Source organism: Delphinus delphis, chromosome 2 (genome assembly GCF_949987515.2).
Source record: "Delphinus delphis chromosome 2, mDelDel1.2, whole genome shotgun sequence".
Lineage (NCBI taxonomy): Eukaryota > Metazoa > Chordata > Mammalia > Artiodactyla > Delphinidae > Delphinus > Delphinus delphis.
Window position 1 is genome coordinate 49,957,030 of NC_082684.1, and position 24,734 is coordinate 49,981,763.

The following is a 24,734-nucleotide window of genomic DNA, read 5'->3' on the forward strand; positions in this document are numbered from 1 at the left end:
CTTGGGAGGGGTGCAGTGCAATGGAATGGTGTCACAAGCCACCTATACAAGCTGTCCTCAGGGTGGCTCGCTTCCTTCTAGGAACTCATCCTGTAGGGATATGTGAGCAGACAGTCATCTGAAGGGATAAAAGAGTAATCCCTTCCCTGCTTCCCTCTGGGGTTGTTCAAGAGTTGGGGAATTGCTAAGAGTGGACATTTCATTCCTAGGCTCTTGGACTAGTGGTTCACGATGTTCTTTATGCATCCTTGTTTGGAAGGCCTTCTCCCACATGTACAACAAATTTTTATTTATTTATTTTATTTTGGGCTGTGTTGGGCCTTCGTTGCTGTGCACGGGCTTCCTCTAGTTGTGGTGAGCAGCGGCTACTCTTCGTTGCGGTGCATGGGCTTCTCATTGCGGTGGCTTCTCTTGTTGCAGAGCATGGGCTCTAGGCTCCCGGGCTTCAGTAGTTGTGGCACGTGGGCTCAGAAGTGTGGCTCGCGAGCTCTAGAGCGCAGGCTCAGTAGTTGTGGCACACGGGCTTAGTTGCTCCGCGGCATGTGGGATCTTCCCGGACCAGGGCTCAAATCCATGTCCCTGCATTGTCAGGCAGATTCTTAACCACTGTGCCACCAGGGAAGCCCATGTACAATAAATTTATAGGTAATTCTCAGTAGTCATGATTCTCTGTAGTCTACTTGTAACTCCACCATTTCTGTCTCATCCAAGAAAACAGAAATGCAGGCAAGTAAGAGTGATGCTATTGTAGAGATTGCTTTCAAGCACCTAAATTTTTAACGTAAGTTCCATGTGAGTATCCAGTCTTCTTTAGTTACAGCAGTTTGGAACTCCCCCCATGACCATTCATGGTGCACCATTGTGATGGCTTGGGTGAGAACCCATGTTGTGACTGTGGGATCGCAAGTGCTTCACGCTTTGGCCTCATCCGCTGAATAGAATATATAAGTCTTAACCTTGTTAGGTGGTTGTGTTCGACTTTTGTTTCAGTCTGCATGTTAAAGCCCTAACATAAATTGTAAACATTTTAATCATCTCCACCCTCCCCTCCCCCCATCTTTATTCAGTCAGTTTCTTTCCTGATGAACCAGAAAATATCTAACATAACTATTAAGTGTGTCTCCCCTACCAAGTTTACTTTACAAGGCCATAAAGCCTTTGTACAGGGAAAGACCACTGTAATCTTGCTAAATTTTCAGCACTAATATTGTATTTCAGAATTTCATTTAGAAACCCCGAAGCAAAATGTGCTAGTTCGCAAGTGACAGGTGGGTTCCACTGTCTGGCTGAAATGTGCATTCACCTTCCAATTTACTGTGTTTACCTGGCAAATGGATCCCTTGGGAGTCTGACCTCTCATCTGGGGTGGTATTGAAAGGAAAGTGGTGATTTTTCTTTGTCTGTGGGATCATTTTCACTCAAGGCAATTCAGTTAGACATTCTATTCTGGATTAATCCAGACTAACAAAGGGCACATTCTGGAGTTTTTAGATTCTGAAGAGTATATATTCCCGCCCCCCATATATGCAGTGGCTACTGAACTGACCTTGAATTTTATAAGGGTTTCTTCTAAGGGTAGCTGGAAGTCGGGGACAAAAACAAAACTAATTCTTGGTTTTATTCTGTATTACTCAGACGTGGTAGGAAAGGTTGACAATGAATACAATTGGGGCAGGGCCACTTTGCTTTCTGCCCTTGTTCAAAACAGGGGACACCTTGTTAACTGTTTTCCTCCACAGGGAATAAATTGGGTCTAGTAAGATTCTTATCAAGAGCCAGAGGCTTTAAACAATGATTTCTTCAACTGTAGACAATAGTAGTGTAAGCCAAAACCATGCAGTTTAAGTGAGGACCTGAGAGAAAAGTTAAAACCAATTGCTTCATTCAGCGGAGAATGGACAAGCAAACCAAGCCCTTGTGTCGGACTGTGAGGGTAGGAGGATGAGTGGTCGTTATTTAAAAACAAAAACAGAAACACAAAGAACCCCCAAACTGATTTTACTGCCCTCCATAAAATCAATCTTCTTCCAGAAGTGCGAAACTGACTTGTGTCCCCCTTATTTCCATTTTCATATATGCATAACTTTGCGGTTGAACTTCATAAATTATTCATTTACATTGTATAGAGTAAAGATTTCATTCTGGCGCAAACTTCTTAATGACTGAGAGAAGTTTTTCTAAGAGCTTTTGTAGTTGAAATGCACCTATTTTCCAATTACTCGCCCGTTACATTTTTTGTTCTAGTCCTTGACAAAGTAAGCAATTTCATTACTGATGCCATTCGTTTCCATCAAATAATATGACATCATCAGGATAGGTTTTTTATTAATGGAATTCCAGTGTTTCCCTTTATATTTCTTGAGTATTATTAGATCATCTCTGGCTATTCTCAGAGATGAAACACTCATTCAAGAAGCAACTATAAATCACTTGAAAGTGATATAAAGAAGCCCCTTCAAAGCTAATAAGATGTTTTCATTCTAACACAGATTCAGCTTTCAGACTTTCAGCCTTTGCTGTTCTGCTAAGTCCTCCTGACTTGGCCCCAGAGGAAGTTCCCTTGGAGTCTAGCCCTCATTCTCACCTCCTTGCAGGTCAACAATTTCTAGTATTTATTTTCCAACTAGAAAATAAAATCGACAACACATCAAAAGTGAACAAGTTAATTTTAATGATAATAGTAACATTTTCCAACTATACCATTAAGTATCTTTCAAATAGGAGAGCAGTATTCACTATCTGTTGAGAGCAACTCTGATAAGCAGGATACCACAAGCAGATGTACGAAAGAAGCCCTTTCCTTTAAGGACTTTAAAATCCAGTGAAACAAAACCAGTCCCCAACCTTGGTAGAAGAGGCTTAAGGCTCAGATTTCTTGAAATTCAGCATTTCTTCACACTGGCGGTACTGAAGGCTGTTTGGCACCGTAGCGGGACTCATCTAAATGTGTGTGCATTTAAAAGTCATACATCGATTCTTGTTATCCCCAACACTTACTTGTAGCTCTTAACTGCTTTTAAAGATAAAGGAACTGATTTGCATTCTAGTCATGACAGCCCTGCAACTGAGCAGCTTGTCCCTGGGTTCAGAATAGAGAGATCGGGAGCGGGGCCGTGAGGCCCCCTTTCATCGCCCCTTTGCCTTCCTTCACATGCAGGAGAGGTGGAGATGAAGTCCTAAGAAGCGTGTCGCTGCAGAAACAGTAGCCAGCCTTGCTGGGTGCACTTAGCTTCCCTGCCCAGAGCACGGGCTTTATCGGTATTTAGGATTGTTAGTTAACTATGCGATAGATGCTGTGTTTTTAAAAGTCCTAAGGTTTCCATCGTAAGTATCTCCTAAACGGATCCTGTTTTTCTGCAGAGACTTCCTGTGCTTACTTAAGTGCGCTGCTCTTGTAAAATGGACACCATGGCTCAGTGTGCTGGGGGAGCTTTGTTGCTTTAATAAATTTCTCTTCTCTCTGGGCTTGCAAGACTTTCCCTTTTACAAAAAAAAAAAAAAATCTGCTTAAGGCTGCTGAGATCAGTTCAGCAACCTCTGCTGGGAAAGAATAGCCCCGTGTGCGCCCCCCGTAATCGCCTTAATTAGCCGAACATTCTGAGGGGCACAAAGGTCTGCGCCGGAGCAGATGGCTGGTGGGTCTGCGGCTGGGCTCTTGTGGGAAGGGGCTGCACCAGACCCGCAGTCTGCAGATGCTGGCCCGGCCTCGGGGCTGGAAGCCCCGGGATCCAAGAGGCTCGGGCCATCTGTTCCGCCGTCCAGCGAAGCAGGTGTCCCTCCAAAGAAAGCATTCCTGAAAGCAGTGCAGCCCACAGGTGCAGGGCACCCTCGTCCAGCTGTAGGACAGCCCGAGAGTTGACCACAGTGGCCAGCGTGACTGAGACGCACAGCCCACGGCGGCGGTGTGTGGGACTCCCTTTGTCAGCCTACCTGGTGGTGCTGGGCACTTCTTTCTGCAGCAGCCTTTTTAGGACCGGGCAACCTCTGACCGTCTCCCCTCTGTCCGCTCTCACGGGGCCTGTTGGCCAGCACACATAGCATGGTGGGCCCTGACAGATGTGGCCACCCAGGGGACACTGTCCACAGCGCGGAGGGCCCCAGGGGAGGCCCTGCTCCTACGTTGAATCAAAAGTTGATTGCTTCATCAGAACTAACACACTCAAAGCTGGAGTTTCTACAGAGTTTATTCTGGGTTTGTTCTTAAAGCTGGCACTGGTCTGTCTGCTGTTTCTTTCCTCTGCCCTTGTCCTAGTGTTGAACACCCAGGGAGTAGGAATAGTAATTATAAAATTTATTTACTTAACAGACAGCACTTAATTCACAGCAGGCACTGTTTCAAGTGCTTTCCAAATACTAGTACACCCTCGTAGGTAGGTATTATTCACTTACCCCCGAGGAAACTGAGGCACACAGGGATTAAGTAACTTGCCCAAGCTTGCACAGCCAGTAAGTGAAGAGTCCGGCTCTGGAGTCTAAACCCTTAACCACTTCATTGTTCTGGCTGAAATAATAACAAGAGCTAACATTTCCTAAGAGCCAGGCATATGCCTCCGTGTCCCTATCAGACGGGTCACTCCCACTTTGCAGATGAAGTAAGGTGTCGAGGGGTCACACAAAGTGGCAGGGCCAGACTTAACCCCGGCAGTCTCCCCCGGCTACCATTTTGCCTCCAGAGTCAGGAATTGCTGAATGATTTTTAAAAACTTATTCATATCCATTCTTTCTCCAGTGAGAGGCTACATAAGATTTCAAAGGGAGAAGTTGAAAATCCTTTCACTCTCCTTTTATGAATAGTATGGAGAACACATCCCAGCAATTGCCACCCCCTTCCTCTCCCACTTTTCCAGAGATGTTCGTGATCGCCCCCCTTCCGGTACTCATGGCTGATCTGTGTCCAGAGGCCACCTGCCAGGCTTTCACTGTGCTGGGTAAACCCTCAGCAATTAAAAGACCTTGTTCCAGAGTGATGCCTCCTTTTATTGGTGGTGTTCCAGTAGCCGAATGATCAGATCCCCCCCCAACCTTCTAACCTGCCTTCCCTTCCCTCTCCCCCTGCTTTTTAATTGGAACTACTGGCCCCAGGCAGTGAGAATGAAAATAAAAGAGCTGTGGGTGAATTGAATCTGCTCCCACCCACCCCCCACCCCACCGAAAATGCAATTTAATAACAAACATTCAGCCACCCATGTGCTTACCCCTTCTTAAAGGAATAGGCCCTTGGGGGAGATGGGGAAGAAGCATAGCAAAACATCTGGGTGGCAAACTCAATATCCGGTTGAAGTGGTCTTGGAATGAAAATGTAGCCCTTAGCATAAGCTTGCTTCTCCTTCTAGCAGGGCTGGTCTTAGCTGGATCTAGGCTTCTTACACAAGGCCATGGAGAAATGCTTGGGAAATCGTTACCCTTGGAGATGTTAAAATAAGTTATCCCTTACCTTGCCACTACTTGCCCTAAGAGTTCGTGTGAAATCACTTAAACTGCTGTACCTGACGCCATTGGGTTAGGCTGTCTGAAGAATGCCTCTTTGGATGGCTGTGGTCACAGTCCCTAAGGCAGGTCTCAGACGAGTGTCCTTGATCTTCCCACACTCTGCTAAGTTTAGGAGGCATTGGCACAGAGCAGCTTTCACCCTCCTGAAAGTGCCTGGACCTCCCACCAGGCATGGTCTCTCCATCACAGGTCACAGTACAGGAGGACGTGGCTGACCAGCAGAGTGGTACATACCAAGGGGACAGAAGTTTCCCTTTGTCCCCACCCCCAGGTCACAGGGAATTCATTTAGTGAGAATTCAGAGGCAGGTGGGCAAAAGAAATAGTGAAGTTGTACCTATTTATATGGTATAAACAACATTTATAACAGTAAAGGAAATAAAATGGTTTCCCATATTCCCTCAACCAAGTGTGTATATATATATATATATATATATATATATATATATATACATATATATATAGTCTCTGTTTCCTTCCAGTCTTTGTCTAATTGTATAAATATTTTTTTCCAGTGGTAATCATAGTGTTGATGACATTTTTGTTGTGGTCTTTCATTTAACATTTCATGTTTTTCATGCTCCTACATGGTTTTATAATTATACTTTTATCGACTACATTATGATGTATCATTATACTTTAGGCCCCATTGTTGAATATTTAAATTGTTTTCAGTACTGTACTTTTACAAAAAGTGCTAAATGTACATATTTACATATATACTTTTTTTCTTTCTTTGATTTTATTGCCATCAGAAATCATATGAAACTGGATCAAAGAGCATGAACATTTTCATGACTTTTGATACATAAAGCCATTTTCTTTACTAAAAGGGTAATATCCATTTACATTGTTACCAGTAACATAAACAGACCTATTTTAAATCATAACCTTGTTGGTAATAGGAGTTATATTCTTAAATACTTTGCTAATTTAATGGGAACAAAAAGATTCTTTGGTTTTAATTTATACTTCTTTGATTGCTATTGAAATGAACCTTTCCCCATATCTGTTTAATTGTGTTGCCTCTTATGTGAATTGTCTGTCTGTATTCTTTGCATATCTGCTGGATACTTGGCACTTTTCTTACAAATTTATATAAATAACTGGTACTCCCCAGCGTCACTCAAATTAATGCTTTAAGTTTGAACATGGTAATGAAAAAAACCTGCAAATATAAACTTAATATATACTACATAAACATGTGTCCAAGAAAAATAATATCAAAATTTATAGTGCTTTTTAGGTGCCAGGCACAATTCTAAACATTTTACCCAGCTCTGTGAAATATGTACTACTATATTCCCATTTTATAGATGGAGAAACTGAGGCAAAAGAGGTTAAGAAACTTATCCAAGCTTAACCCAGTAAATAAGCCAGGATTCAGAGCCAGGCAGTCTGGCTTCCACCCTCGATTTCTTACTAGTTAGAGGTGAGAATCAGGGCAAGAGGGCATCCGGGAAGAGTGGATCAGATAAGGCACCCAGTTGCATAAACTCATGAGATGTTGGAAACAGTATATTGGAGCCTCTTGCTCCTTTGAACTAATTAATTGCTCACTAGTTTCAAATGAATCAAGAAGTAGGTGAGCAAATATAAGAAATAAACTTTTCTGTAGCAATATAACCTTGTTGCTTTCTTACCAAGGATTTTTTGAAGGTATGTGTTTGCATTTTTCCAGCTGTGTATCCCAGCAGGGGCTTGTCCAGTGATGCATATTCTCCTGCCATTTCTCATGTCAGCTTGTGCTGTTAAAAATCATCCCCTACTAGTAATTTGGTAGGTTTTATCTTGATGGTTCTTAGATGATAGAAACCTATTTTTTTTGTTTTCTTTAAAATTTTATTATTTTTTTTTAATTGAAGCATAGTTGACCTACAATGCTGTGCCGATCTCTGCTGTACAGCAAAGTGACTCAGTTATACACATACATTCTTTTTTTAACATTCTTTTCCATTATGGTTTATCACAGGATATTAAATATAGTTCCCTGTGTTATACAGTAGGACCTTGTTGTTTATCCATCCTATATATAATAGTTTGCATCTGCTAATCCCAAACTCCCAATCCTTCCCTCCCCCTTTTTTATGGCCGAGTAGTATTCCATTGTATATATGTTCCACATCTTCTTTATCCATTCATCTGTCAATGGACATTTTGGTTGTTTTCATGTTTTGGCTATTGTGAATAGTGCTGCTATGAACATAAGGGTGCATGTACCTTTTTGAATTATAGTTTTGTCTGGGTATATGCCCAGGAGTGGGATTGCTGGATCATATAGTAATTCTATTTTTAGTTTTCTGAGGAACCTCCACACTGTTTTCCATAGTGGCTGCACCAGCTTACATTCCCACCAATAGTGTAGGAGTGTTCTCTTTTCTCCACACTCTCTCTAGCATTTGTTATGTGTAGACTTTTTAATGATGGCCATTCTGACTGGTGTGAGGTGGTCATTGTAGTTTTGATTTCCATTTCTCTAATAATTAGTGATGGTGTGCATCTTTTCATGTGTCTACTGGCCATCTGCATGTCTTCTTTGGAGAAATGTCTATTAAGGTCTTCAGCCCATTTTTCAATTGGGTTGTTTTTCTGTTGTTGAGTTGTATGAGCTGTTTGTATATCTTGGAGATTAAGCCCTTGTCTGTTGCATCATTTGCAAATATTTTCTCTCATTCCATAGGTTGTCTTTTCATTTTTGTTTTTGTTTTCGTTGTTGTTTTTATGGTTTCCTTTGCTGTGCAAAAGCCTGTACGTTTGATTAGGTCCCATTTGTTTATTTTTGTTTTCATTTCTATTGCCCTGGGAGACTGACCTAAGAAAACATTGGTACAATTTATGTCAGAGAATATTTTGCCTATGCTCTCTTCTAGGAGTTTTATGGTGTCGTGTTTTATGTTTAACTCTTTAAGCCATTTTCAGTTTATTTTTGTGGATGGTTTGAGGGTGTGTTCTAATTTCATTGATTTACATGTAGCTGTCCAACTTTCCCAACACCACTATTTTATTTGTGTTAGGTGGACTGACCGAATGGATTTCATTTTAGGGTGTTTCCAACTTATATACTGAATTTTCACCATTTTGGGTGCCAAAGTAGTACGAGCATTTCAATCATTTGCTTTGTTGGGTGAGGAAATAAATGTGGAGGGACAGACAGGATGCTTTTATTAGTGGGGTTTTATTGACTTAAACTTTAAAAATAAAAACAGGAGGGGACCTTCAAGATGGTGGAGGAGTAAGACATGGAGATCACCTTCCTTCCCACAAATACATCATAAATACATCTACACATGGAACAACTCCTACAGAACACCTACTGAATGCTGGCAGAAGACCTCAGACTTCCCCAAAGGCAGGAAACTCCCCACATACCTGGCCAAGTGGCTGACAGAGTCTTGGTGCTCCGCCTGGGTGTCAGGCCTGAGCCTCTGAGGTGGGAGAGCCGAGTTCAGGACATTGGTCCACCAGAGGCCTCCCAGCCCCATGTAATACCAAACAGCAAAAGCTCTCCCAGAGATCTCCATCTCAACGCTAAGACCCAGCTCCACACAACAACCAGCAAGCTCCAGTGCTGGACACCCTATGCCAAACAATAGCAAGACAGGAACACAACCCAGCCCATTAGCAGAGAGGCTGCCTAAAATCATAATAAATTCACAGATCCCCCAAAACACACCACCGGAGGCGGTCCTGCCCACCAGAAATACAAGATCCAGTCTCATCCACCAGAACACAGGCATCAGTTCCCTCCACCAGAAAGCCTACACAACACACTGAACCAGCCTTACCCACTGGGGGCAGACACCAAAAACAACAGGAACTACGAACCTGCAGCCTGTGAAAAGGACACCCCAAACACAGGAAGTTAAGCAAAATGAGAAGACAGAGAAATACACACCAGATGAAGGAGCAGGGTAAGAACCCACCAGACCAAACAAATGAAGAGGAAATAGGTAGCCTACCTGAAAAAGAATTCAGAATAATGATAGTAAAGATGATCCAAAATCTTGGAAATGGAATGGAAAAAATACAAGAAACGTTTAACAAGGACCTAGAAAAACTAAAGAGCAAACAAACAGTGATGAACAACACAATAAATGAAATTTAAAATTCTCTGGGAGGAATCAATAGCAGAATAACTGAGGCAAAAGAATGGATAAGTGACCTAGAAGATAAAATAGTGGAAATAACTACCACAGAGCAGAATAAAGAAAAAAGAATGAAAACAATTGAGGACAGTCTCAGAGACCTCTGGGACAACATTAAACGCATCAACATTCAAATTATAGGGGTCCCAGAAGAAGAAGAGAAAAGAAAAGGGACTGAGAAAATATTTGAAGAGATTATAGTTGAAAACTTCCCTAATATGGGAAAGGAAATAGACAATCAAGTCCAGGAAGCACAGAGAGTCCCATACAGGATAAATCTAAGGAGAAACACGCCAAGACACATATTAATCAAACTATCAAAAATTAAATACAAAGGAAAAATATTAAAAGCAGCAAGGGAAAAGCAACAAATAACATACAAAGGAATCCTCATAAGGTTAACAACTGATCTTTCAGCAGAAACTGCAAGCCAGAAAGGAGTGGCAGGACATACTTAAAGTGATGAAAGGGAAGAATCTACAACCAAGATTACTCTACCCAGCAAGGATCTCATTCAGATTCAACGGAGAAATTAAAACCTTTACAGACAAGCAAAAGCTAAGAGAACTCAGCACCATGAAACCAGCTTTAGAACAAATGCTAAAGGAACTTCTCTAGGCAGGAAACACAAGAGAAGGAAAAGACCTACAATAACAAACCCAAAACAATTAAGAAAATGGTAATAGGAACATACATATGAATAACTACCTTGAATGTAAATGGATAAATGCTCCAACCAAAAGACATAGACTGGCTGAATGGATACAAAAACAAGACCCGTATATATGCTGTCTACAAGAAACCCACTTCAGACCTAGGGACACATACAGACTGAAAGTGAGGGGATGGAAAAAGATATCCCATGTAAATGGGAATCAAGAGAAAGCTGGAGTAGCAATTCTCATATCAGACATAATAGACTTTAAAATAAAGACTATTACAGGAGACAAAGGACACTACATGATGACCAAGGGATCAATCAATCCAAGAAGAAGATATAACAATTGTAAATATTTATGCACCCAACAATAGGAGCACCGCAATTTATAAGGCAAATGCTAACAGCCATAAAAGGGGAAATTGACAGGAACACAATCATAGTAGGGGACTTTAACACCCCACTTTCACCATTTCATCCAAATGAAAATAAATAAGGAAACACAAGCTTTAAATGACACATTAAACGAGATGGACTTAATTGATATTTATAGGACATTCCATCAAAAAACAACAGAATACACTTTCTTCTCAAGTGCTCATGGAACATTCTCCAGGATAGATCATATCTTGGGTCACAAATCAAGCCTTGGTAAATTTAAGAAAATTGAAATCGTATGAAGTATCTTTTCCAACCACAACACTGTGAGACTAGATATCAATTACAGGAAAAAAACTGTAAAAAATACAAACACATGGAGGCTAAACAATACACTACTTAATAACCAAGTGACCACTGAAGAAATCAAAGAGGAAATCAAAAAATACCTAGAAACAAATGACAATGGAGACACGACAACCCAAAACCTATGGGATGCAGCAAAAACAGTTCTAAGAGGGAAGTATATAGCAATACAGTCCTATCTCAAGAAACAAGAAACGTCTCAAATAAATGGCCTGACTTTAAACCTAAAGCAATTAGAGAAAGAAGAACAAAAGAAAACCCAGAGTTACCAGAAGGAAAGAAATCATAAAGATCAGATTAGAAATAAATGAAAAAGAAACGAAAAAACAATAGCAAAGATCAGTAAAACTAAAAGCTAGTTCTTTAAGAAGATAAACAAAATTGATAAACCATTAGCCAGACTCATTAAGAAAAAAAAGGGTGAAGACTCAAACCAATAGATTAGAAATGAAAAAGGAGAAGTAACACCTGACACTGCAGAAATACAAAGGATCATGAGAGATTACTACAAGCAACTGTATGCCAATAAAATGGACAACCTGGAAGAAATGGACAAATTCTTAGAAAAGCACAACCTTCCGAGACAGAACCAGGAAGAAATAGAAAATATAAACAGACCAATCAGAAGCACTGAAATTGAAACTGTGATAAAAAATCTTCCAACAAACAAAAATCCAGGGTCAGATGGGTTCACAGGCACATTCTATCAAACATTTAGAGAAGAGCTAAAACCTATCCTTCTAAAACTCGTCCAAAATATAGCAGAGGGAGGAATACTCCCAAACTCATTCTACGAAGCCACCATCACCCTGATACCAAAACCAGACAAAGATGTCACAAAGAAAGAAAACTACAGGCCAGTATCACTGATGAACATAGATGCAAAAATCCTCAGCAAAATACTAGCAAACAGAATCCAACAGCACATTAAAAGGATCATACACCATGATCAAGTGGGGTTTATGCCAGGAATGCAGGTTTCTTCAGTATATGCAAATCAATCAATGTGATACACCATATTAACAAATTGAAGGTGAAAAACAATATAATCATCTCAATAGATGCAGAAAAGCTTTTGACAAAATTCAACACCCATTTATGATAAAAACCCTCCAGAAAGTAGGCATAGAGGGAACTTACCTCAGCATAATAAAGGCCATATATGACAAACCCACAGCCAACATTGTTCTCAGTGGTGAAAAACTGAAACCATTTCCTCTAAGATCAGGAACAAGACAAGGTTGCCCACTCTCACCACTATTATTCAGCATAGTTTTGGAAATTTTAGCCCCAACAATCAGAGAAGAAAAAGAAATAAAGGGAATCCAGATTGGAAAAGAAGAAGTAAAACTGTCACTGTTTGCAGATGACATGATACTGTACATAGAGAATCCTAAAGATGCTACCAGAAAACTACTAGAGCTAATCAATGAGTGTGGTAGAGTTGCAGGATACAAAATTAATGCACAGAAATCTCTTGCATTTCTATACAGTAATGATGAAAAATCTGAAAGAGAAATTAAGGAAACACTCTTATTTACCATTGCAACAAACAGAATAAAATACCTAGGAATAAACCTACCTAAGGAGACAAAAGACCTGTATGCGCAAAACTATAAGACACTGAAGAAAGAAATTAAAGATGATACAAACAGATGGAGAGATATACCGTGTTCTTGGATTGGAAGAATCAACATTGTGAAAATGACTCTACTACCCAAAGCAATCTACAGATTCAGTGCAATTCCTATCAAACTACCAATGGCATTTTTCACAGAAGTAGAACAAAAAACTGCACAATTTGTATGGAAACACAGAAGACCCCAAATAGCCAAAGCAATCGTAAGAAAGAAAAACAGAGCTGGAGAAGTCAGACTCCCTGACTTCAGACTATACTACAAAGCTACCGTAATCAAGACAGTATGGTACTGGCAAAAAAAAAAAAGAAATACAGATCAGTGGAACAGGTTAGAAAGCCCAGAGATAAACCTACACACGTATGGTCACCTTCTCTTTGATAAAGGAGGCAAGAATATACAATGGAGAAAAGACAGCCTCTTCAATAAGTGGTGCTGGGAAAACTGGACAGCTACATGTAAAAGAATGATATTAGAACACTCCCTAACACCATACACAAACAGTAAACTCAAAATGGATTAAAGACCTAAGTGTAAGGCCAAACACTATTAATCTCTTAAAGGAAAACATAGGCAGAACATTCTTTGATATAAATCACAGCAAGATCCTCCTAGAGAAATGGAAATAAAAACAAAGATAAACAAACGGGACGTAATGAAACCTAAAAGCTTTTGCACAGCAAGGGAAACCATAAACATGACGAAAAGACAGTCCTCAGAATGGGAGAAAATATTTGCAAATGAAGCAACAGACAAAGCATTAATCTCCAAAATATACAAGCAGCTCATGCAGCTCAATATCAAAAAAACAAACAACCTAATCCGAAAATGGGCAGAAGACCTAAACAGACATTTCTCCAAAGAAGATATACAGAATGCCAACAAACACATGAAAGGATGCTCAATATCACTAATCATTAGAGAAATGCAAATCAAAATTACAATGAGATATCACCTCACACCAGTCAGAATGGCCATCATCAAAAAATCTACAAACAGTAAATGCTGGAGAGGGTGTGGAGAAAAGGGAACCCTCTTGCACTGTTGGTGGGAATGTAAATTGATACAGCCACTATGGAGAACAGTATGGAGGTTCCTTAAGAAACTAAAAATAAAACTACTATATGACCCAGCAATCCCACTACTGGGCATATACTGTGAGAAAACCATAATCCAAAAAAGTCATGTACCACAATGTTCTTTGCAGCTCTATTTACAATAGCCAGGATATGGAAGCAACCTAAGTGTCCATCGATAGATGAATGGATAAAGAACATGTGGCACATATACACAATGGAATATTACTCACCCATAAAAAGAAATGAAATTGAGTTATTTGTAGTGTGGTGGAAGGACCTAGAGTTTGTCATACAGAATGAAGTGAGTCAGAAAGAGAAAAACAAATACTGTATGCTAACACGTATATATGGAACCTAAAAAATAAATGGTTCTGAAGAACCTAGGGGCAGGACAGGAATAAAGATGCAGATGTAGAGAATGGAGTTGAGGACACGGGGAGGGGGAAGGGTGAGCTGGGACGAAGTGAGAGAGTAGCATTGACATATATACACTTCCAAATGTAAAACAGATAGCTAGTGGGAAGCAGCCACATAGCACGGGGAGATCAGCTCGGTGCTTTGTGACCACCTAGAGGGGTGGGATAGGGAGGGTGGGAGGGAGACACAAGAGGGAGGAGATATGGGGATATATGTATACGTATAGCTGATTCACTTTGTTATACAGCAGAAACTAACACACCATTGTAAAGCAATTATACTCCAATAAAGATGTTAAAAAATAAAAAAAGTAAAAACAATTGAATTCTGCCCAGAATCAATAGTAAGAAAATCTAGAGTGCTATTTCCTCCATTGCTCCCTCCCCACCCTCACACCTCATATCCATCCATCAGGGTTGAGATATGTCTTTATGGGGAAATGTAGCCTGATATAATTGTAATCACAAACAAGTAAAAAATCACACTGTGCACCAATTCACCTTCCATAGATATACCATGTATATTAGTGATTTTCAGTTGTAATCTGAATGAGTTGTAGTGAGCTAATATATTTTGAATTATAGCCTTTTTAATGTCTCTCTGTGGCAAGAATAATTTATCTCAGTGCTGTCAGTCTGGGGTTTCAGCTTAGTGTGGCAAAGTTTGGTGAACGCTTTGAACTGGTGCTGTCTTCAGTATCTTTCTGAGTGAAATACAGAACTGTGAAATACAGAACCGTGAAGGCACTGAAGGGTCCCGAATCATGTGACTCCCTCAGATGATGATTTCAGAGCCAGAGAGTGATCGGGTCTTGAAGAACAGAATTAGTTCTAAAACGCACTCATCTTCTCTTGCCTCCTCTAGAACTGGAAGACGCAGCGCAGCGAGGAGTATGAAGCAGAAGGTAGGAATTGAGTGTGCGTGGGCCTGCCTGGGAAGGAGGGGCTGCCATTCACAGGGCACTCTCCACATCCCCTTCCTGCATCCCTTGCCTTCTTACTAACCACCTTGCCTGCTGGAGGCCAACTGAGAAATAACCTGAAGAACAACAGCAACAAAAAATTCATTCCCAGTTGAGAGCTCATAGTTTTAAATCCTTGCATTTAGCATCATGCAAGATGTGGCAACTAAGATGTAGAATTTCACTTATGGGTTAATTACTCTCTTACATAGACTTTCACATTAATCTATGAACAGTCCAAAACTAAATAGTTACCTATTAAAATGTATCCCTTGACAGGGCTTCCCTGGTGGTGCAGTGGTTAAGAATCCGCCTGCCAGTGCAGGGGACACGGGTTCGAGCCCTGGTCCGGGAAGATCCCACATGCCGCGGAGCAACTAAGCCCGTGCGCCACGGCTACTGAGCCTGCGCTCTAGAGCCCGTGCTCCGCAACAAGAGAAGCCACTGCAGTGGGGAGCCTGCGCACCACAACCAAGAGTAGACCCCGCTCGCCACAACTACAGAAAGCCCGCGCGCAGCAACGAAGACCCAACGCAGCCAAAATAAATAAATAAGTTTATGTTTAAAAAAATGTATCCCTTGACAAGTTTCAGATCTATTTAAGATAGATCAAAACACGTTGATCTTCTGGCCAGCAGATGGCACTGTGGTTCAGCTGACGGAACCTCAGCCCACTTCACAGCCTACCCTGGATTAACTGTACTTAAGTGTAATTACACGTTCTCTAGGTTTCCAACCTGTAAAGACACAGCGGTGATGGGCTTAATGTCTTTGATTAATAGTAGGGGTAGCACTAAATGCTCTTCTCAACTCTCTGAGGTTCTTCCAGGCACACACAATCTTGTCAGTAATTAGCTCATGTTTAAGTAATGACTTTACAGAATCTCTAATATGGAAGTAAATTTTAACTAGAAGTGAGAACTTTTAATAGAGGATAAATAAATTTTTATTTTTAAATAAGTAGTTTGATCCTTAAATCTTCAAATAGAACTTATCCTTAATATACCAGTAATTAATAGCTTGCCCTGGCAAACATTTATTCTTTCAAGTTGGAATCCTTATAGGTCAGAATATTCGTATGTGTAAAGATTTGGAAACAGGCTAATCTCGCCTTTTATAATCATGTTATGATATTTATCATGAAATTATTTCCTTCGCAGTAGAAGCAGAGCTTAGACTAGAAAGAAAGTGGAGATAATAAAGTCTGGTAGCTATAGCTGAGGTAGGGCATATAAAGCTCCTTAGAATGGCTCTCAACCAGCCTTCCTTCCGATCACACCAAAGCCTAAGCCTGTGCATATTTTCCTTTGGAATAAAATGAGCCTAGAACCTTGGCATTACTGCACAGGAGATGGTATTTCTTACATAGGTATGGCTGCCAATGAACAAAAAAGTGTCTGTTGGCCCTAGCTGCAGCCTAAGAACCAGTGGTTCCACTTCATTTGAACTTCAGGATCAAATCAAATCAACATCTGTAGTCTCTTTATTATAGCATTTATTTTCAAAAAGCACATTTTTCTTTGAGAATAGGCTCTCAGTTCCTTTAGGGACAACACACTGTATGCTTTTATTTTAGGCCAGTTAAGATTTTGGAACCCAGATGATTTGAATGCCTCACAAAGTGGGCCTTCCCCTCCCCAAGACTGGATAGAAGAGAAACTGCAGGAGGTTTGTGAAGATTTGGGGATCACCCGTGATGGTCACCTAAACCGGAAGAAGCTGATCTCCATCTGTGAGCAGTATGGTTTGCAGAATGTCGATGGAGAGGTAAGCCTTGCATCATATTTTTATTCAGGAATAGTAATCATGATAAAAGCTAAACTGGCCACAGGCTAGGAATAGCCATATTTCGGTTTCCTGCAGCATGTTACAGAGACTCCATTCTCTTTTTTTCCTGGGAAGTCAGCCATGAAGATCCTGTCTCTGAGGACCTCATGTTGTATTGTGGAAAAGAAAAACTGACAATAGCTGACGCTTACTGAACCCGTACTGTGTGCCCCTCACTGTGCTAAGCACATTACCCCACATCACTATCAGACACCAGTTCAGTGTAGCATGATGTCAATCTGTGTAGATGTGGCATTCACGGAGCAAAATGTGGGAAAGGTGTCGAGGAAGGACGGAGAGGGGAGTTCAGGAGATTTGAGTTGGAATATTTTGAAGGCCAGGCTGATAAGTTTAGTTTGTTGGAGAGAAGATCTCAGTATCACCCCTGGGTTCTTAAGCAGATTAAGTAATAGTACGTAGGAAAAACTTACTTAATGAGGGTGGTCTGAACTTCTTTTATGGGGTATAGTGGTGTAAAGAGAGCCTTAGATTAGGAGACCAGCCAGGAGCCATCACAATAATCTGGTCATGAGGAAAGGGAAAAGGGTAGGTTGGTGGTTTTGAAAATGTACAACAGAAGAGTCCTGAAGGAGCCCCCGGAAGACTCTTGCTCGGTAAAATTCTGAACTTCACGTTTTCTAAAAAATTAAGAGGGGTGGCAGGACTGGGTGTGTGAACAGCCATGAAACATAAGAATGTAATTAATTCCAAGATATGTCTTTCAAAGAGCTGAAAATAAGGATTGGAGGGACTTAGAGGTTAGGGCTACAGTTGTAGCTTTGGGAAACTTTGATTATAATGATATTTGAAACCATGTTATCTGCTTGCTCAGAGGATAAGTGGTATTATTTTCCTAAACCAGAAAGAGGTTTATTATCAAAAGCTTCCAAGTAGTGTAGCTTGCAGAAAAGTTCTTTCCCCCCCTTCTCCCTTGTGTATGTGACCATTGCACACCCTCTGACTACATTTCAATGGCTCAGTCGTCATTTATTTTTCAGGGATGGCTTTTGAGTCATAAAATTAAATTCATCCTCCTAAATTATAAACCAGCGCAGTATGCAGAACCTTGGGTTGTTCTGCCAAGAAATATTGCACAAACTTGGATTATTTATCTCAGAACAAATCTTGGAATAAACTTAGCTATTTGTGGGGAGTTGCATTTTCTTCTGTGGTGGAGACTCCAGAACCCAGGAAAAGAAGCAGCACATTTATTTTCTTCTGATGTGAGGATGAGTAAAGGATTGCTAATTGAATGTAGCTTTGACTTAGTGTTTTTCCTCCCCACCAAAATCATGAAACACTATAGTACTTTGCATTACTAGCTCTAGACCACAGCGGAGCTGAAAGTTCAAGATGATCTCATCAGCATACAACTTGGAATCCTAGAATTTTACGACTGAAAGCAATTTTAGATCTAGTCACCCCTCATTTTATAGATAAAGAAAGAGATCACTGCTGCCTGTTGCCATCATCACGAAGGGAAACTAGATTCACTGTCTTAAGGCTAAAACTAGTGCCCTGCTTTCCAGAGGCAAGGACGACTGTAGGGCAGGGATGGCAAACTGTCACCCTAGCTGCCACATGTGACCTAAGGGCTACGTCGCCTACCCAATGTTTAAAAATTGAATTTTTTGCTATACTTTTTAAAATCAGGAGATTTTTCTAAAAATCAGAAGATTTGGCTCCATTTTGCTGGCAGTGAGAAGCAGCTAGCCCCTTTGGACAGGGCATGCAGTTGTGTTCCATTCGCTGGTTTAAAAGGCACCACTTCCTAATGTCTCAAGACCATCCTGCCTCATTTATTTACATCACCTTCCTGGCCCCTCGAGGTATTTGTGATCCCTATTCTAGTGCGTTATTTCCCGACTTACACATTGGGAAATCAACCATCCAAAGACCTGGCTGGTGATGGGGAGTAAGAATGTCCTCAGGGTTCTAGATTCAGCTCCTGCACAGACTGCAGGGGGTGCCCTAGTTGCCCACTGACTTGTATTCTTGTCAGCCCAGCCCTGCCCATCCACCCTCTTCTGAACCCACATCCCTTTATTCACTACCTGTCCACTCCCCCACGTACAGTAACTGGCGGGATTTACTTACTCCACCACTTCAGATGGATCAGGTGATGGGTGTTTAGGCAGTCAGGAAGCTGTGCATTGATTTGGCCAAGGTCACAGGGCCAACCCACGTGGAGCTAAGGTTAGAGCCAAATATGCTGATTCACTTCAGTCAGCACACTTGGATTTTACTGTGACTTCTGGTTTGACAGTCCTGAAAGCCTAGTCCTCTAAGAAAGTGTTCTTTTGGTTGATAAGAACCAGACGGAGAAGCTAAGGGAGCTTGGCAACTTCAGAATTTTGCCCCAACTACCTTTCCATCTGTTTCATCATATGCTTCTCTATTAGGAACTGTGGCTTCTTCCCAAGATTTCCACTCTTTAGAATGATTTTCTTGTTTCAGAGTCCTCTCCAGAGGAAGTGGTATAAAAACAAGAATAGAGACAGATGTTTCCTATTGGGTATGAATTGGAAAAAGAAGCATTGGATAAAAGAAATGCCTCAGGCACTTAGATGAAGGATAAAATCAACAATTATGAGATGACAGGAGTCCTAGCCATAGTCCGGACTTAAGAAGTGAATATTGAAAATTTGAGGATTTGTTACAAAGAGGCCTTTGTGAGAACGGAACCAGGTGTAGGCTCAAATGCAACAAGAGTAAGTTTGTTGCTTGTTCTATTCCTTGCCACTCAGCAAACTGGGCATCACCTTGTTAGAAATGCAGAATCTTAGGCCCTACCCCCAGATTGAACTATATCAGAGTCTGCATTTTAACAGGATTCTCAGGTGATTTCTATTTTGTACACTGGGGGCATGTCCTATAGAAAAAGTTTAGCCCCCCAAATAAAGAGGAAGCCGACTGTGAGGGTGGAGGTCTTCGCCTTCCCTCCCTGTTTTGCGGTATCCATGATTCGTGCTGCTTATTCCCTTTTCCATTCCTCTGTTAAGCTAGGGAACAAACCATCTCCTAGGCAAGCCTCTAGAAGGGACTGTATGTGGTGAGGACTACTTGATTACTGTCACAGGGTGCAAAGTAGTCAGGCAAAATTCCCTTCTCTTTACATCTCTTGGAGGGACCCTTCTATTGCATACACATGAAATCCTTCCTATCCAGTCCTCACTTCTCCTGTGCTAAAGCATTAAAAGAAATAAAGACCCCAAACACGCAGTGCTGTTCCAAGTAAAGTTCTAAATCCCAAGTCATGGGTTTCAGACCCCAACTATTAGATCATTGCCATCTGTCCCAGACCCAATTCTGCCGTGCTAACGTACCAATTTCCAAAATTCAATATAAGCAAAATATCATGTGGAGTCACCGTAATATAACGGCTTAATGAACGTCTAACTATTTTCTGTTGTTACAACACTGGGAAGCTATATCTTTATATTTTTAAGTAATTCTTTAATTCGCAAGAATAACATGTAGTAACATTAAAGATTACCCGTTCTAACAGTGTGAGCAAAAGAGAAAACAGTTAAATACTAAATCGCATAAAACTATGAAGGTGTTGAAAATGAATTTTATTTAGTTTATGTGAGGGGGAAGGACATATTACTAGAAAGGAAAAAAATTCAGTCAAGTGAGAATAAAGGGACATGTTATATTTCTGGAGTCCTGGGATCAAGAGTGGTGCCAAGTTCTGTTGGCTGGAAGTGTACTCTGGGCCTTTGGGGTTTTTTGAGTGAAATAGTTAAAATATATGGTTGCCCTTTTCTAGATGCTTGAAGAAGTCTTCCATAATCTTGATCCTGATGGTACGATGAGTGTAGAAGATTTTTTCTACGGCTTGTTCAAAAATGGAAAATCCCTTACCCCATCAGCATCTACCCCATATAGACAATTGAAAAGGCACCTCTCCATGCAGGTAAGAAATACGAAGTGGTTTCTTTGTGAGTAGAAGTTAAAATCCATTTGAATAATTTCTAATGAATTAATCTGCTGTCTAAAGAAAAATACTGAGGAGAAAGAGAGGCAAAAGAAGAGTAGTAAAGAAAGACTGAACCATTGGGGAAGGAAAAGCTGGGTTTGAGAAATGACCATAAATTACAGTAGGAAGACCACTAATTATGCCCCTTCTTGTTGGCTGTAGGTCAGAAGAAACCTGGTGTTAAGTAGAGGCACATTTCATCTGTATGAAGGAACTCTCGGCCAGGTCAACTGTTGATAAGCTTTGCATTCTAGGCTGACTTAGGAAAGGGAGATCAAAGGGGCTGCGTGACTTCTTATCCTAGCAGTATAAATTAGAGAGACACGCCTTCTGCTCCTTGTGGTCAGGACTGACCAGTTTTGGTCTTGACCAACACCATGTTGCAATGCCTGAGCTTGCTTAAGTCTCTTTCTTCTTCCAGTCTTTCGATGAGAGTGGACGACGGACCACAACCCCGTCTGCGATGACAAGTACCATTGGCTTTCGGGTCTTCTCCTGCCTGGATGATGGGATGGGCTATGCATCAGTGGAGAGAATACTTGACACCTGGCATGAAGAGGGCATTGAGAACAGCCAGGAGATCCTGAAGGTGTGGCAGCTAAAATGAGAGAAAAATGACGAATTGGGGCAGGGTTGAAAAATTCCATTTTTTTGAAACTGTGATTTGATTCGATTTCTCCTTAATGATTCTTCTATTCACAAGATCTCAGACGTAAGAGGTAACTTTTCCTACCCACTTCAGCCAGGATTATCGATAACCTCTTTCCACGTTTTTAACCCCTAAATTATTGATAAGAAATTTCTTAGCTGATCTCTGGTTGGTAAAGATTAGAGTTTTACCGTTGTGTTTATTTACAGTGCCAGAGAGCAATTTTTTTAAACATGCAAATAATCACGTTATGTTTTTCTTAGAGAGAGCTTAATTATGCTGTGGATTGAATATTGTTTCTAAGCAATCACTAAAGAAATGTGAGCCTCCAGCCTGGAGACTGTAAATTCAGCTTCACATTTTCTGCTTTCACAGGATAGAACTTGTGATTGTCTTGAACTTGTTCTGATTTCTAGGCCTTGGATTTCAGCCTTGATGGAAATGTTAATTTGACAGAACTGACGCTGGCTCTTGAAAATGAACTTTTGGTTACCAAGAACAGCATTCACCAGGCAGCTCTGGCCAGCTTTAAGGCTGAGATCCGGCATTTGCTGTGAGTTAAGCAGAAGGTTCACCTGCTCTATTCCCTTTCCTACTTGTCGAGCAAGTCATTCAGATGCCTGTGGCATACATTCTTCCATCCTGTACGCAGTTGTGGCTAATCGCCTGTCATCTCACTTCTGTGAAAATGAGGTAGAGCTTAGATTTGCATGTAGTCTGTTGAAGAGGAATGTCTCTTCAATGTCTGTGTGGAATGTCTGTGTGTTTTTGAAGGGTTTTGGTTGTCTTGGTTTTGTGTTTGTATTGAAGCAAGCCAGATGAGAGCTTTTTGGGGTCTACTTGTTGCTTAGAAACAGTTTCCCTCATACTTGGTTTCTTTCTGATTCTAGGGAGCAGGTTGATCAAGTGGTCAGAGAAAAAGAGAAGCTACGGTCAGATCTGGAAAAAGCTGAGAAGCTCAAGTCTCTAATGGCCTCGGAGGTGGACGATCACCACGCAGCCATAGAGCGGCGGAATGAGTACAACCTCAGGTACGACTGGCTGGGCCAGGACCCTCCTTTCCCACCGCCCTGGCCCAGGGCAGTGGGGCTCAGCCTGCCTGCCCGCTTGGCCACACCTGGCCGGAGTGACTTAGGTGTGGCCAAGCCTCAAGGAAAGCAGGATTCACTAGACACTTTCTCAAGGAGCTTCCCATGTCTGTGACTCTGTGTTTCCATTTTTGGTGGATCCACGTAGGGACCTCTGAGGGATCTGATGGCAGCTTGTCAGTCTTTCCTCCTCACAGGAAACTGGATGAAGAGTACAAGGAACGAATAGCAGCCTTAAAGAATGAGCTTCGAAAGGAGAGAGAACAGATCCTACAACAGGTGGGCAAGCAGCGTTTGGAACTTGAGCAGGAAATTGAAAAGGCAAAAACAGAAGAGAATTACACCCGGGACCGCCTTGCCCTCTCTTTAAAGGTAATTATCCTATTGGTTGTACAGTCTGTGTCCCTGCTGGGAATACACATGGAAAACCACAGCTCTGTAAGAGGACAGGTCTGCACGGGGCTCATAAGTCTGCCCAGCTGGGTCATGACCGGACATGGTAGAGCCCCCACTGGGAGCTAGATTTCAGGGGTGTCTAGGCTTCTGGTTTGCCAACAGCGTATCTTGTTCTTACCCCCGGAAGTTGCACTGGGTCCTCAGGGCTCTTTGGCTCCTGGTTGATGCTCTGTTCCTTCCTTGCACTCCCCCTTCCTCATTCTTAGCAGATGACTTTATTTCCTGCCACACAGAGGCCATCAGCTTTGTTTCTTTGCTTCCAAATGTACCTTTTCCCTTATACATCCTCCTGTCCTTCCCTGTGCCTCTGTAGAGGAAGTGATCCTTCTCTTTATTGGACTCTGACACCAGATAATATGGTACAGTGTTATCTAGAGATAAAGGGTGGGCGGGGTAGGAGGGGGTCTGGCCTCAAGACTGCCTGCTTCCAATCTGGATACCACTACTTACAGAAAACCTTGATCAAGTTACTCAAACCTGTTTCTTAATGCACAAAAGAGGCACCATCGTAATACCTACCCCCATAGCATTGATATGGAGATTAAATGAGTTGCTACATATTACAGTATCTAGAAGGTAATAAGTACCTATGGAATATTCACTACTGTTGAAGTTATAAAAGGTTCCTGAAACTCCACACATCAAAAACTGAGCTAATTCTCACTTCCTAACCATCAAACTGCTTCCTCTCTGGAATCTTCTCCCTAATCTACATCACCACCTGTGCTGAAAGTCATAGAAGCTAAAGTCCTCAGTCATCCTTGATTATCAGTTTCTGAGTCCCGTTGATGCTCTGAAATGCTTCTCAGATTTATCCCATCTCTCCATTTCCACAGCCTCTGAAGAGGTGCACAATTCATCACGATTTCTCAGCTGACCTACGTGCATCCTTTTTTCCATCTATCCAACCTCCATATTGTCACCAGAGTTACCTTTCTTAAGAACACTTAAAATCATGCTGTTCCCTCTATAAAAGTGCAACATGGCAGCACTGAAGGGCCCTGAAAGGGAGCTTGTCCTCATGCCTTTCTAACCTCAGATCCTGCCAGCAACCCCCAGGGCCATGCCCTCAACCCTGCTGCACCTGCCATCAGCTGTCTCAGTTCCTCAGTAAGCTTTTAGGCTCCTTCACTGCTTTCTCCAACACTGCAGGCCAAACTACTTTTTCATTCCCATTACACTTTTTTTTTTTCTTGCCAGAAGATAGCATATTTTCTATCACATCATAGATAATTGTATCCATATCTGCCTCCACGGCCGTGGTCCCGATTGTGTGTTCCCTGTGGTCAGCAACAGAAGCTGATTTGTCAGTTTCCAGAGCATCAACACAGGCCCGATAGTTGCTCTTGATCGGTTGTTTTGTTTTTTTTTGCGGTACGTGGGTCTCTCACTGTTGTGGCCTCTCCCGTTGCGGAGCACAGGCTCCGGACGCGCAGGCTCAGCGGACATGGCTCATGGGCCCAGCCGCTCCGCGGCATGTGGGATCTTCCCGGACCGGGGCACGAACCCGTGTCCCCTGCATCGGCAGGCGGACTCTCAACCACTGCGCCACCAGGGAAGCCCTGCTCCTGATGGTTTTAACATCTAAATTTAGACACACTT

General features: G+C 41.7%; 1 protein-coding gene across 2 annotated transcripts in view; it reads left to right on the plus strand.

The window, feature by feature from the left end:
• Positions 1 to 24,734, plus strand: part of NIN (ninein) — a 104,589-nt gene that overhangs the window by 35,037 nt on the left and 44,818 nt on the right. For both annotated transcript variants that reach the window (XM_069540443.1, XM_060004575.1), the window contains 7 exons: positions 15,034 to 15,073; positions 16,707 to 16,897; positions 20,730 to 20,876; positions 21,361 to 21,528; positions 22,005 to 22,141; positions 22,479 to 22,619; positions 22,874 to 23,048. In XM_069540443.1, the coding sequence (XP_069396544.1) occupies positions 15,034 to 15,073; positions 16,707 to 16,897; positions 20,730 to 20,876; positions 21,361 to 21,528; positions 22,005 to 22,141; positions 22,479 to 22,619; positions 22,874 to 23,048 (999 nt within the window). The remainder of the gene's footprint in view (positions 1 to 15,033; positions 15,074 to 16,706; positions 16,898 to 20,729; positions 20,877 to 21,360; positions 21,529 to 22,004; positions 22,142 to 22,478; positions 22,620 to 22,873; positions 23,049 to 24,734) is intronic.